Source organism: Alosa sapidissima, chromosome 6 (genome assembly GCF_018492685.1).
Source record: "Alosa sapidissima isolate fAloSap1 chromosome 6, fAloSap1.pri, whole genome shotgun sequence".
Lineage (NCBI taxonomy): Eukaryota > Metazoa > Chordata > Actinopteri > Clupeiformes > Clupeidae > Alosa > Alosa sapidissima.
In genome coordinates, this window is record NC_055962.1 from 19,429,840 (window position 1) to 19,444,839 (window position 15,000).

Consider the following 15,000-nt stretch of genomic DNA (forward strand, 5'->3'; position numbering starts at 1 on the left):
CAAAATAGCAGCTAGTGTGTGTAACAAGTGTGGTTTTGATACATGTAAACAACACACATGTGATGGTGAATGCTTCTACAGACTATTATTGAAGTGTGTTCTTTTTGCCTGTCTTTTCATGTTCTCACTCAGTGTTTTTCATGGCAGTCAAATGCAGATCATTAGGGATTTGCTCATTATTTTACACCATGGGTAGATCTCCAAGAGTGTCCTCACAGCTGCAACACATGTGTCTCTCTGTGTGTGTGTGTGTGTGTGTGTGTGTGTGTGTGTGTGTGTGTGTGTGGGTTGATTTGTGTTTATGTGGATGTATCACACAAGAGTATCACACTGAGTTTCCTGTTCACCCTCCCACCCCCACCCGATCCCTGTAGGTGTGCCACCGGTTTCCATGGCGACCCGCGGGCGCCGGGCGGGCGCTGCGAGGAGTGTAAGTGTGATGCCTGGGGGGCGCTGCCGCACCCCTGCCACCCCCTGACGGGCCAGTGCCAGTGTCGCCCGGGGTCCAGCGGCCTCAAGTGTGACCAGTGCATGGAGAGGCATGTGTGTGGGCCTGATGGGATCGTGTGTACGTATGCTAACCTTTACTGACCACACCAAACAACCAGCAGCCTCTACTCAACACAACACAACACACACACGCAAACACACACACACACACACACACACACACACACACACACACACACACACACAACGTTGAGACTGTATCTGAGGCAGAATTACATGTATGATAAATGAAAATATAGTTTTATGTTGTACATAGGCTGTATATATTATTTATGTGAAGAGTGTAAAACTTGAAATATGGAGAGTGAGATAATAAAAGCAAATAAGACTATGTAGCGTAGGTAATGAGAGTTTGATAAACATAAACATAAACAACATAAACTGCTGTACACATAAATCATGTTTATAATCTTCCATCAGGATGTAACTGTTGCAGTCTTTCAGGATGTCTGTATAGCAGTCTTTTTCTCTGCGTAAATAACCTAATTTTATCTATAAAAACAAAGTGCAGAAACCTTTGATTGATTGGCCTTATGGTGAAACAGACATTTACATGGTTAGTGAGAATATGTTAAGTCTAGTTTTCTAGTCTAGCTTTAGGTCTAGTATTTCCTCGGTTGACATTGAGCCGTAAAAGACTAATGTACTCCTCACACCAGCCTAATGTTATACACAATGAGTGTGTAGCCTGACGCAGCCTAGCGCAAGTGGACGCAGTCCTGCTTTACACTGGCATTTGGCCAGGCCTGGACTGACCCCAAGGGTAACACTGGAGTGAGTCCACAGTGGTAAGGCTTCTGATGCTGCATGCCACAGTCAGTTGCTAACGGAGGCTAACACTGGTCGAGGCCTGCAGTGTGAGACAGATGTGAACTTGTGATAGGGTCATTCCACTCTGACGAGGAGGTAATGGCTCTCACTCACTCGCTCTGTTCCTGGGGGTCAGTAGCGGAGTATGAAGAGTGCTACTGCCAGTCCAACAGGAACAGAGACATGCATGGAGTTTTGCTGCTGTGTTTGTTGGACTAATGACAACACCGTCACTGGCCACCTAGATGCAGACTTTACAACAGCTGTTTGAAGTAGAGATGTTGGTTTTGTGTGTGTGTCTGTGTGTGTGTGTATGTAGGTGTGTGTGTGTGTGTGTGTGTGTGTGTGTGTGTGTGTGTGTGTGTGTGTGTGTGTGTGTCTCTGTGTGTGTTTGTTTGTGTGTGTGTGTTTGTGTGTGTGTGTGTGTGTGTTTTGATTGTTTAGTGCAGATGTTTGAGCACAGCAGGTGGAGCCCATTGCCTTTGCTGTGCTGGGAAACTTGAGGTTTCAGCAAAGCCTTGAAAAGTTTGTTTTCCTCTCTGTCCCTCACACTCTTTTTTATTTTCCAGCAATCCAATCCCCCCCCCCCCATATGTATTTATTTTGTGTGTTTTTCCCTCTGCTTCCCACCAATCGCTCGTGGCATGTCGAACACTCATAATGGGTTGCCGAAAACCGTTTCACACTCTGTGTTGAATTTCACGCATGGGTTCTTATTCGTCTATTCTCATCACATCCACTACCTCCACCCACACCAACCCCCCCTTCACACACACACACACACACACACACATACACACACACACCCACACACACCTCCCCCCTGCCAACGTCCCTTTAATTTGCAATGAGCAGGGAGACTCATGGATTTTCAACAGTTGACTGATTGAAAGGAGGATGGCACCTTGAAGTAGTCCCTCTTCCAATGAGGTGCACTTCTGTTGCCGGGGGAAGTGGAGGTGCACTGGTAAATTGGAAGAGACTAAAATGTGTGTGTATGCATTTGAGAGAGTGTGTGTGTGTATGTGTGTGTGTGTGTGTGTGTGTGTGTGTGTGTGTGTGTGCGCGCGCGTGTGTGTGTGTGAGAGACAGAGAATGTGTGTGGTTGTATGTGTGTGCAGATGTGTGTGTGTGACAGAGAAAGTGTTTCTGTATGTGAGTGTGTGTGTGTGTGTGGGAGGATGCTGGCGAGGCACAAAGCCAGATCCTATGTTTAAACGTACACGCACACTGATCTCCCAAGGCAGTGTCCCTCCTTGGTCCCTGACATGGTTGCCCTTGTGTGTGTGTGTGTGTGTGTGTGTGTGTGTGTGTGTGTGTGTGTGTGTGTGTGTGTTGTACGCACATGCTTTGCTGACTGGCCGTGTGTGTGCACCCCTTCTTTTGCCTGTGGCATGGTTGGGCATCGAGCCGTTAACACCCATGACCCCTGCCCGTGGTTACACACACATTCCCCCACTTCCACACATATATACCACACACTCTCTCTCTCTCTCTCTCTCTCTCTCTCTCTCTCTCTCTCACACACACACACAGACACACACACCACTCCTCAGGCTGATTTCCTGCTTCCATGAGAGAGACAGGAAGTCCTTGTTTCAAAAAGGTGTCATCACAAGGAGAAAATAGACAGTCGGTCACTCTAATGTCCTGTTCATGTAACACAGATGGACTTTCTGACACACACACACATAAACACATGCGCGCGCACACACACACACACACACGTGTGCACAGACAGATACACGTACAAGCATGCTTGTGGATATTCTCACACAAAAAATGTATGCCTTACTCTCTCTAAATATTGTGTGTGTGTGTGTGTGTGTGTGTGTGTGTGTGTGCTCTTTCTCCAGCCTGTGATGACGACTGCGCCGGTCTTCTCATCAGTGACATGGACAAGCTCCTGCGTCTCATCAACAATGTCAATCTGACCACTCCTCTGCCTCCGCCCTACAAAGTGCTCTACCGCTTCGAGAACATGACCGAAGAGCTCAAAGTAGGTCCCTCAGGGTGACGCTCAGGTGCCATATTTAAACACAGTATAACAGTGCTCCATAACACCACGCAGCAGATATGCAGGGAGAGCTCTCTGTCTGATCACCTAACATAGCTTCGATAAAGCTAAAGCAGAGATGGATCGTCTAGTTTAGCGCAGTCGATGAACTGTCTATGGCTGAGGGTACTGTAGCTTTCACACATGGCTATTCACACAAGATTTACAAATGTAGTAATATGCCGTTGAAGATGGAACAAGAATACTTTTTTGTTTCATAAAGAAGCCTGAAGGTTACTTATTTGGCATATGACATTAGTGCATGCTAATTATTTGGCATATGACATTAGTGCATTTTAATGATGTTTTGTTTTTTTAAAAGATATGCATGATATAGGGTATGTTAAGGGTGCTGTAGCTTGTGAGAGAGGTAATTGCTATACATGGCTGCCCGTTCTTGTACTCATACTGTATGTCGTAGTGTAAACCTGTTTCTGCTGAGATACCTGTCTAGTCTAATGGCAAGATATGTTTTAGTTAGTCAGTTTCTGGTAAGTTTGGGTTCTTAGGAGATTTGCCTGCTATGTTAAACATATTTGGCAGCTGGAATGTGTGATGGCTGGGCTTTAGTGTGTTTGTGTGTACGTTGTTTATACTCCTGAGTTTGTTTCCCTTTGCTTCTGTCTATCTGAATCAACTCGAATGAACAAACAGGCTTGGTTAAAGTATGCACCTGGCCAGGTTGGGCAAATGTCAGTGTCTTGTGTATGTTTGTACTTGTGTGTGTATATGTGCCTACACTTGTGTTTGTGTTACTTGCGTCAAAAAGACCAGGAGATGGATCCATCGCAACACCCCCCCCCCCCCCCCCCCCCCCACCACCACCTCTCTTTTCTTATGCTCAGAGCTGAGAGTGAGAGGAGACAGCTTAATATCATGGGTACACACATGCATACACACACACACACACACACACACACACACACACACACACACACACACACACACACACACACACACACACAGACAGACTACCACCACCACCATCTCTCCTTATCTCTCTCTAGGAGCGCACTCTGTTTGTCCGTCTTTCTCTCTCTCTCTCTCTCTCTCTCTGTACTTTTCATGGCATCACAGTAATGTGTATGCACAACATCTCTCTCTCTCTCTCTCTCTCTCTACCCCACAAAATCCCCAGATTAAAAAAGCATAAGGAGACAAAATCCCGGGATTAAAAAAGAATATAGAGAAAGTGAAGATATTAGGATAGAAATGCTACGGAGATGGGAAGTGGAGATTAGCCACAACAAAGATGCAGATCACTGGTAAAGGGCAAACTGAAGATTGTGTGTGTGTGTGTGTGTGTGTGTGTGTGTGTGTGTGTGTCGTGTGTGTGTGTGTGTGGGCGAGAGATGGTGAAAGTGAATAGTGGGGAAGATGAAGGTATCGTGTGTGTGTGTGTGTGTGTGTGTGTGTGTGTGTGTGAGGGGGTGTCCTGGGGATCTGATGCCCTTTGCAGACGGCTTGAGTGGGGCTGTCAGTCTGCCAAGCTTCCCTCTGATGGATGGAGCCGGTTCTCTGAGTGCTGCTGAACAAGAGATGTTCCCCTGTGTGTGCGTGTGTCTGTGTGTGTGTGTGTGTGTGTGTGTGTGTGTGTGTGTGTGTGTGTGTTGCCATGGCCTGTCTTGGTTTTCAGCACCTAATATCAGTGATACCAGGAAGCTACTTGCTCAGAGTGAATAAGATCAGTCCTGACAAAAACATCACTGATTCAATCACGTCTTCCTAACAAATCCCTCCTCTGTCAACAGGACTCTCCTAAAAACCTGCCTTCAAGATTTCATATATTTATTCAACAAAAAAAACAAACAAACATTTGACATTGAATGAGTTGAATGGGACCACGTCCAATTTATCTGAACTAGACAGAGGTGTAAAAGTTTGGCTGCAGAAAGTAAAAGCCCTATCACATATATTTGTTCCAACCATTCACAAAACCAGCTGAATGTAATTACCACCACTCTTCAGCCAGGTAGATCAGCTAATTAGTGAAACCACCTGTGTTAAGCGCACAGGTAGAACCAATACATAGTAGGAATTTTACTTTCTGAACTGGACTTTTACAGCTCTGGAACTAGAGAAGTGCCTTTCATATCCAGTTGAACATGTATCCCATCCACTGTCCTACCCCTACCTTAAGGAGCCATTTGCAAGCTTGTTTGAAAATAACTCCATAGGTGAATCATTCTGTATGCTGTATATGGGACTGAGATGATTTGCATAAGCCAGATGCAGTCTGTCAACTCTGAAACTCCATCAGTGCCATCTCTCTCCTAATGCATACCACTGTTATTCTCCAAATAAAGACCAGCCCCACTGTCAGTGGCAGCTAGTGAAGATGCCCTGGGTAATATACGTTTCTCGTCAGACTTTGGTTGGCGTAGGCTAATCACTTTTGTGCTCTCCAAACAGGATCTGGCCCAGATGTGTTTGTATTGTTAGATGAATCTGTCAGAGTGAGTGAGTGTGTGCGTGTGTGTGTGTGTGTGAGATGCCTCCTCATGCCTGCTTGTGATTCGTGTGTCCCCCCTGCAGCACATGCTCTCGCCACAGAGGGCGCCAGAGAGGCTGCTGCAGCTGGCCGACAGCAACCTAGGAAGCCTGGTGACCGAGATGGACGAGCTGAGGAGCAGGGTGAGGCAGATAAACAAACACACACACACACACACACACGTGTATGCGTACAAAGTACACAAACACTTCAGATTAGGTTTGTGTTCGCACACACAGTTCACCGAAGTGAGTAGAGGCCTAGTCAGTGCATCACTGCGCCAAGGCCTGATGATGCACTCTTGTGTAAACAAACCGATTGAAGTTCTATGCAGTACCGCGCATGGTTTCTGTTTCTATGGGACTGCGTTTCTGGAGGTGAGCCTATGTTCCAAGGTTTTGTAGCCGGAGTGAAAAGGTGTTTCATCAGGTGTCAAGGTGAGCTTTACAGTGTTGCTCCTCTGTTCCGAGTCTGATAAATAACTGAAGAGGCCAATTGAGTGGTCCAGGCGTAAACAACATGCTTGGCGTTGGAGTGGGAAGGTAGGGGTTGGTTGGAGTTGTGTGTTTCATGGTTACACTGGTTCAGACTGTACAGTGCCTATAAAAAGTCTTCAGCCCCATGCTAAAGTTGACTAAAAAGAGGAATAAAAAAAAAACATCTTTTGAAAATGGATCTTAATGCCTCAATTAAAAAAATTAGGAAAAATCCAACCTTTAAGGACACCAATTTTCCTTGTGAATGAATAATGTATCGTAAATAAATAAATGTTCTTTATTAAAATATAGGGTGCATAAGTATTCAGTAACTGTGTTGGCTGTACAGTGATTGCCATGGCTCAAACGTCATAGGTTATTGCCTATGATAATTATGAAAAATGGCAGTCTGGCATAGCGCCACCATCTGGCAACAGAAAGGCTTTTTCTACCAGTCTTACATTAGATTTACTTCAGGTTTGGTGTCCATGAACTCACAGGTGTCCTGATGACATATTGTGAGGAGATCACTTGCTTTTTCTTTGCCGCTTGCGGCTATTATGTTCTCAAAGTATTGCTGAGGTGATAGGCCGAGCACAGACACTCTGTCTAGGTTTTAATGTAGATGAGGGAGTGTGAAGAATATTGTGTGGCCCATTTGTGTGGATGTTATTATCTACAGCCAGTATAAAGCCAGCTTAATCAAGAACAGACCGATCCACTGCTGGGCCCTTGCGATCGTGTGCACCAGAAATTAATGAGTTCGGAAGCTTTGAGTATGATGACACAGTTAGTCATATTCAGACACACATGCACACTCTGTGTTTTGTTGAGAAGAAAATGCTGTCAATATCACCAGTGCAGTGTTGCTTAACATGATTAAAACTCTCTTCCTGTAGGGCAAAGAAGACAAGCTTTGGGTTAGGGCCAGACAATATGACATACAATAAATTGCTCAAAAATGTCACAAATGAAAATATTGCTGTAAGAAATATCTTCCACGACAATTGACATACATTACATAGATTCAAGTTAATCACAGTCTTTATAAGGAGCGTCATTCTTAAAGGTGCCATGTGTAATGTCTGTCAAAAATCAATTCATACTCCAAGTTCCATAAAAGATGGGGGCAGTATACCTCCAGAAAGTGAGCTGGTTTACCCTAGAGTAACAACCGAGACACGTGTATTGCAGTTTGGCTAGCGGTTATGTTGTCTGCATACTGCCTCCCATGGCCGAAACTGGTATTATGACACCTGTCGGGCTGTGGCTAGTAATTTAGCATGCTAATTCAGGTTGTTATCTCTGCAGCACTATACCTTGTTATTTTTTTAATGACATCATCGCCCTTATTTCTTCTCATTCTTTTGATGCGTGTAGCACATCTTTTGGATATTTTTACCTCAATTCTTACACATGGCACCTTTAACATATTAAAAACACAATCAAAGCCAATCACAACCTGACATACTGTACAATACTTGCTTTATCACAAGAGGTTACAGATGATGTCGACAAAATGTTTACAGAATTGCCCAGCCTTACTTTAGGTGCTCTTGGCTCGACATCAACGCTGAGCAAATACAGAGCCAAGGTTTCTGGTGGCTGTGGGTGTCATACTGTAGATTGAATTAATTCCATTGATCCCAGCTCGGCCGCATGATGAGGAGAGGGCCTTGTAGTCAAGGAGGACAGAGGAACGCTGCTATGGCACCTACCTCTCACTCAGAGCATACACATACCTTTCAGGCATGGCATTCTTTCCATGCACCCTCAAGAGCTTATAAGTGTGTGTGTGTGTGTGTGTGTGTGTGTGTGTTTGTGTGTGTGTGTGTGTGTGTGAGAGAGAGAGTATGAGTGTGTGTGTGTGTGTGTGTGTGTGTGTGTGTGTGTGTGTGTGTTTACTGTGGTTTTCAATGTAAGAGAAGAGAGAAAAATATTAGTTATTTGAGTGTACTTGTGTGTTTTGAGCATGTGTTTGAATGTTTGTACCGTATGCCTGTATGTGACATTGATGTGTGTGAATAGCTGAACACATTTCCCTTCGTGGTCCTCCAGGCCACTAAAGTGTCCGCTGATGGGGAGCAGACGGACGCAGACGCCGAGAGCACCCACAAGAGAGCGAAGGACCTCGAGCAGTTCATCAAAGATACGCTGCTGGCCGCCGAAGGTACAGTACGCCTCGCTCAGCACTCAGCATTCTCTAGCATGAAAGCATCAAAGATGGCCTCTCGTTGCAATGGAAGAAAGCCTCTTGGTATGCTCAGATGACAAGGCTGAGAGTTGGGTGGGTGGTGCTTTGGAGGCAAGGCTAAGTGAGCCATTATGTACACTGAACTACACTGGAGAGTAGACCAAACCAAAGCAAAGGTGTTTGACCTCTTTCGCCCATTTGACCTTGGGTTGGTGAACATTTATGTTTCATTTCGGTGGCTTATTCGTTTGGATATGCTGCATAGGGCAGAAGGAGGAGGGGGAGCTAACCATGCAGACTGCTAGCGGTCTCTTCATGTACTGTAAATGCAGCAGACACATTTTTTTTTTTTACCTTTTTATGCCTTTAATTTGATAGTACAGTGGAGAATGACAGGAAGTGAGTGGGAGAGAGAGCAGGGGTGGGATCCGGAAAGGACCACGGGGCGGGAATCGAACCCGGGTTGTCGGCGTACGGTGCAGGTGCGCCACAGCTGGGGCCAGACACATTTTAAAAGGATCTGGTTAAATTGTTTTTTGGGTTAGTACTACCTACTACTGCTGGGAGGTCTGAAGAATAGGGGGCCTCTGGTGGATCTAAGTATTAGCAGGCAGTGGAAAAGCAGCCTAATCAAGCCCAGACTGCTGCAATACTGGGTCCTAGCAGCGTGTGTGGTTCTGAATGAGTATTCTCTGAATATCACCAATGAGGAGAAACAGTTAGACACAGGCACCCACATACTGTACCACACACACACACACACACTCACACACACACACACACACACACACACACACACATATACATGCATATACACACCATTTACAGCAAAGCCCTTATGTTGACACCCACACTCGCACACACATAAAAACACACAACCACATTTGATGGACGCGTATCAAATTAGCATCTCACATTATTTCATGCAAACAGCTGCGCACTCCGATAGGCCTTTTATTTTTTTAAGATGGATGTTTACTCGAAACGAGTAATGCTTCGTCAAGTGAAATTAACAAGGAGACATGTTGCTGTCTTTATCAAGTAATTCATCATGTCATCCTTCTCCCTGCAAGACAAACCTGGGGAATGTTTAAATGAGACTGTATCCGATGAGTCTATCCATGGACTCACAGTTCCAAAGAGTTTAATTGCCTTTGAAACGCACTATGTAATTATTTTGAGCTGAGCGGATGTAATTGGCATATATTTTGTCTTTGTAATCATATTAAATAGTTTACGTTTGAACTCCTCAGGATTTTAAGGAATGCATCTAATTATGCTTTGTTTTAATTTCCAATTTTATGATTTATATTTAAATTAGAATTCAGCAAGCAACTTGTTTTTTTTTTTTTTTCACTTATGTTTTTTTTTCACCCCCATCCCTCGCATAACCGTCTTTGAACTGATTGGGTTTTGATTTCAAAGCGGCAAATTAATTTGATTAAAGTACGTTAGTCTGCCAAGCAGAATTTGAATTTCTTTGAATCCACCTGAAAGAAAGCCAGACAACTGAGCAGGCGAGAGAAAGATTCACAAAATAACACGCAGTGGAGAGAAGGAGGGCGAAGAAAAGAGCCAGAGGAAGCTAACTATGACAAAAGGCAGGAGGAAGAAAGAGGTTGGATGAGGAGAGTGCCACATTTCCTCTTTTGTCGCGCCGCGCTTTGTTCTCTCCTGCCTTTGAGCCCATCAGAACGGCGGCTCGTCCTGACTACACCGTTACACCGCGACACACAAAGTGGGGACCTTGTTGCGCGCGCACACACACACACACACACACACACACACACACACATACACATGTTCGACAAATGGCCCTCAAGAAGAGGTTCGTCAAGGCCGGAGGAGCTGAAAGCAAAATGAAGTGAGTACGGTTCCGTCTGCGGCGCGTCCCTCGGAGAACCGGCAGAGACAATCGCTGACGCACGTTTCTTTCAGCCGCCTCAGATCGGAGACGGTGCAAACGCGTTCTGTCGGCGCGCTGGAACGTCGCCTCGACCGCCTCGTCAAGGCTGAGTGCAGTCGCCTGCCAGTGAATAATTAGAGGGGAAAACGAGGACTTCAGATGAGGATGCTCGTAATGATATGCAGCTTCCTCTTCAAACGCTTCTAGAGCCTCGCTGTCGCCGACTCAGTCGATTTCTCTCTCTCTCTGTCTCTCTCTTTCTCATTTTCTCTGTCCCTTTCTCTGTCCCTCTCTCTGTCTCTCTCTCTGTTTCTCTCATCAATTCTTTCTGTCCCCCTCTCTCTCCCTCTTTCTCTCTCTCTGTTTGTCTGTCTCTCTCTTTCTCACTGGCAAACCTGGCAAAGATCAGTATATTACTGTAGCACACAATTTGCCACCAAACCTGTAACACAGACTCTACCCAACCCAAGGTGTGTGTGGTGTTGTGGTTATGTAAGTGAAAGGTTAGTATGTGTCTGTAATCATATTTGTTGTCTGATGTACAACAATTTACGTGCAAGGGATTGTGATTGTGGTTCGCTGTGCTTTTATTGCATGTGTACTTACATATATTGTGTGTGCGTGTGTGTGTGTGTGTGTGTGTGTGTGTGTGTGTGTATGTCTCATTCAATAGCCCTGCGAGATAAAGCTCAAGACCTGAATGCCACCCTGGGCCATCGCGATGGCGCCCCCGAGAAGAGCCTGAACGAGATGCAGCGTGAGATCGAGGCCATGCTGGCTGAGATGCGCAAGCGCCAGCTCTCCGGCAAGAAGGTGATCGCCGAGGACGAGCTCGGGTAGGCCTCACCGCTCCTCATGGGCCACGCATGTTTCAGACACTCATACACACACAAACACACACACACACACTCATACACAACTCTTTAAGCTATTCTATGGATTAAACATGCTGTACAAACCTCCAGTTTATTAATGTATCAATGCAACATGCATATTTACTAACAGAAATCCACAAACATGCTTACAAATATGATACCAACTCCAAAGACATCTTCCCCTAAACTCACTTAACATATCGAACCATTTTCACACCTACAGTACCCATGTGCACTCAAAAGACATCCCAGATACTGTATGCACACTGAAGTGCTCATCCCAAATGTCTTCATAGGAATCCTTCCTGGCATATGTCACGGATGGCTGAACCTTCCAATTAAGTCTGTCATCTTCATTTAAACCTATTTCATTACTTAATCCATTTAGCATCCATGTTATACTTACATTAGAGTCTGCAGCACCTTTATGCTGACTCAGCCTCCAATTCATGAGTTCAGCCAGAGATCACACTCTCTGTGAAGGCACAGAACTGTCTGAAAGCTAAAGGTCCATACTCCATACCCTATTCACTAGGGCTAGTTTGATCATGATTGGGATTTTTTCCCCCGAAAGATTGTAGGTAGTTTCATAGAAACTGTTCTTGGATAAGCAATGCACTGAACAAACAAAAGTGTCCTACAAGAACCAGTAAACTGGACTCCCCGAGCCTACTGAAGATGAGTAAGTAAGCTGTAGCTTTGGCTGTTTTGATGGATGATGATTTATGGTATTTTGCTGAGCAGTGAGAGCCTTTTCCAACACTCCAACACCAAAGAATATCTTTTTAACCTTCCTGTGCTAGGACCAAGTTATACAAGCTAGGCTTCACTGGCTTGGTATTCACCTGGCAAAGATCAGTGTTCATCCAGCATCACTGAGCTTTCACCAACAAAGGGCCAGGACTGCTCAGCGAAAAAGAGAGAGAAAAAAACACACATTCCACCAACAAATGCGCTTTCTTAAGCAGCGGGAGAATCAAAGCTTTGGTTCCTTTGCTACGGAGTCCTCTCCCAAATCCATGACCTTGATTTAATTCCCCTCTGAATGGTGTCTGTCACTTGACATCAGCCTTAACATCAACTGAGATGATCTAAAGTCTCTGGCAACAATTAAGCATTTTTCATGATAGGATACGGGTACTGTTTTTTATGCACAATTTTATACCGGTTAATTTCAACACTGTACACTTTTAATGTGTCATAATATATAACTAAATTATTATTAATATGTTCTTAAGCTACTATTTCATCTACAATTTCATGAGCATGTCACGGAATATTTGCGCTCCCACTAAAAGCGTTTTTGCGGATGAGTGCACTGCAACCAAATTATGAGACTTATTTTTATTCCTGATGTAAAAATCTTAATGAACTAATTAAAAGTTGCCTGAGGTGAGCAGGAGGAATAATATTCCCTCTAATCAAATTAGAGCAGAAATGGAATTCTCGCCCGAGAGCCTCTGAAGGGCAAAGAGAGCCATCTAGTGGCCAGAAGATGGACATTTAAAAGCAAGCAAGTTGCCAAAGCAAGCAAGTTGCCAAAGCAAGTCTGATTTTTTTTTTTTTTTTGACAAAGTAGATGTCCACCCTCTGTTCTTGAGTAGATTGTACAGAGGCCTAACATTATAAATGATAAAGATATATATATATATAAATGTAAAATTGTATTTACACATGTATAATTGTGAAGCTGTGTTTGTGTGTAGTTTTTTAATGGTCTGCAGCACAGTATATCGTTGTGAGTCAGGATGAGGACACTGGACAGGCAGGAAGTGTCTGTTTTTATATTTCCACTCATAAATCATGATGAACAGTCATGCCAATGCTATGGGATTAAATCCCTACTGAGTACTTAAACTTACAAAAGATAGACTGCATCTTTAGACTACGAAAACAATGCCTTGCCCCGATAATTGCTTTGAACAAGAGCAGTTTTCTGAATACTTATTGGTGTACTTAAAATGCAGTTCCGTGTTTACTTGAGTAATATATTCCTCACCACAAACTAATCTACACAATCCTCAAAGGTCAATGTAAATATCAATGCAATGCATACTGTATACCAGTTCAATGCATTTCTAAAACATGATTACACATGCTGTTGACTACTCTGTTTTATTATTTATTTTTGCTATGTATTGTTTATCATCTCTCTATGCATTCCTCTTCTTCTTCTTCTACTTCTTCCTCTTCTTTTCCTTTTTCCTCCTCCTCTCTCTCACTTATATGTTTTCGCCCTGGCATCAGTGTTCCAATAAAGGGATTTTTAAAAGCCCCAATCTCCAATCTCTCTCCTCTCTCCGCAGTGCTGCTGAGGCCCTCTACCAGAAGGTCAAGCGTCTCTTCGGGGACCCCCACCAGGCCACCGAGGACCTGAAAGCCGAGGTGACGGGCAAGATGGACGACCACCACCACAAGCTCAACGACACCCAGGAGCTGCTCAAGGAGGCCCAGGACAAGATCAAGGAGGCCGGAGGGCTCTCTGACGCCAACCAGCGCAAACTGGACGCCCTGCAGGTTAGCCAAGGAGCTAAAACATACTCATGCTTTTTCATGAAGGGATGTTTTTTCCTGAAGATTGAGGTGGACATTGATTGACGAAACCCTCAATTGCCTACATGCTGAATAAGTGTAGGGAGGTGTAAAATGCATGCTTAGGTGTAAGATGCTTTACTTTGAACTTTGAAAATAGTTGACTTTGGCCTGGTTACAACATCCAATACCTTGTCCTTGCAAGAGCCCCTTTAGGACCTCATATGCTAGTATGGCATTCAGGACCCTGGGATTCTGATTGCAGTTGCTACTATGGATCTCAGTATTAACTTAGTATGTAACTGTTTGTGTGTGTGTGAGTGTGTGTGTGTGTGTGTGTGTGTGTGTGTGTGTGTGTGTGTGTGTGTGTGTGTGTGTGTGTGTGTGTGTGCACCCAGCGTAAGAACAAGGCTGCTCTGGCCGGAAAGAAGGCCACAGAGGCCGTGCTGGAGGAGGGCGAACGCCTGCTGGACGAGGCCAACCTGCTCTCCGACAACCTCAACCAGGAGATTGAGGTGCGTGCACGTGTGTGTTCCATTACATGCAGTGATTATGTGTGAGTGCGGGAGCGCATGTGTGTATGCGTGCATGCGTGAGTATGTGAGGCGTGTGTGTCCTGTGTGTGTGTCCTGTGTGTGTGTCCTGTCCATCCACCCTTCCTGCCCACTCACTCTGAATGCCCTTCCTCTCTAGAGTCAGGCTGACTATATTATCGCCTGGCGATATTAGCCTGTAGTTTACTCTTTGAGTCAGTCTGCCTCCAGAGTCTCCCTGGATCCTAGGGGTCTTCCAGGATAATAATCCAAAACCTGAACCAGCAGCAACGCTCACTGACTCACACTCCTAATGATTCATACAGATCTGCCACAGCGACAGCAATGCACAGTAATGATCCGACTGCTAGCTGTTATCAGCAGTAAGAGAACAGCCTATATATCTCCATTATACTGTACATGAAACGTCAACTCTCATTCATTTTTTCCCCATTACTGATTGTAGTACACATCGTCACAGATATTGTGTAGTCAGCATTGATTTTTATTACTCTTTATGGTTTTATATTCTTAGATGTTTGATTCGGAGCTTGGCAACATGATGGGAAGGCCACACATAGCAATGATTGAAATGTGTTTGAGTATAAAGAACGTTG

General features: G+C 44.6%; 1 protein-coding gene across 11 annotated transcripts in view; it reads left to right on the forward strand.

The window, feature by feature from the left end:
• lama2 (laminin, alpha 2) overlaps nucleotides 1–15,000 on the forward strand; it is a 145,763-nt gene that overhangs the window by 102,312 nt on the left and 28,451 nt on the right. For 9 of the 11 annotated variants that reach the window (XM_042096118.1, XM_042096123.1, XM_042096120.1 and 6 more), the window contains 7 exons: nucleotides 375–568; nucleotides 3,177–3,319; nucleotides 5,912–6,010; nucleotides 8,402–8,513; nucleotides 11,117–11,279; nucleotides 13,625–13,835; nucleotides 14,249–14,365. In XM_042096118.1, the coding sequence (XP_041952052.1) occupies nucleotides 375–568; nucleotides 3,177–3,319; nucleotides 5,912–6,010; nucleotides 8,402–8,513; nucleotides 11,117–11,279; nucleotides 13,625–13,835; nucleotides 14,249–14,365 (1,039 nt within the window). The remainder of the gene's footprint in view (nucleotides 1–374; nucleotides 569–3,176; nucleotides 3,320–5,911; nucleotides 6,011–8,401; nucleotides 8,514–11,116; nucleotides 11,280–13,624; nucleotides 13,836–14,248; nucleotides 14,366–15,000) is intronic. The other 2 variants (XM_042096124.1, XM_042096128.1) reach the window with 1 other exon arrangement.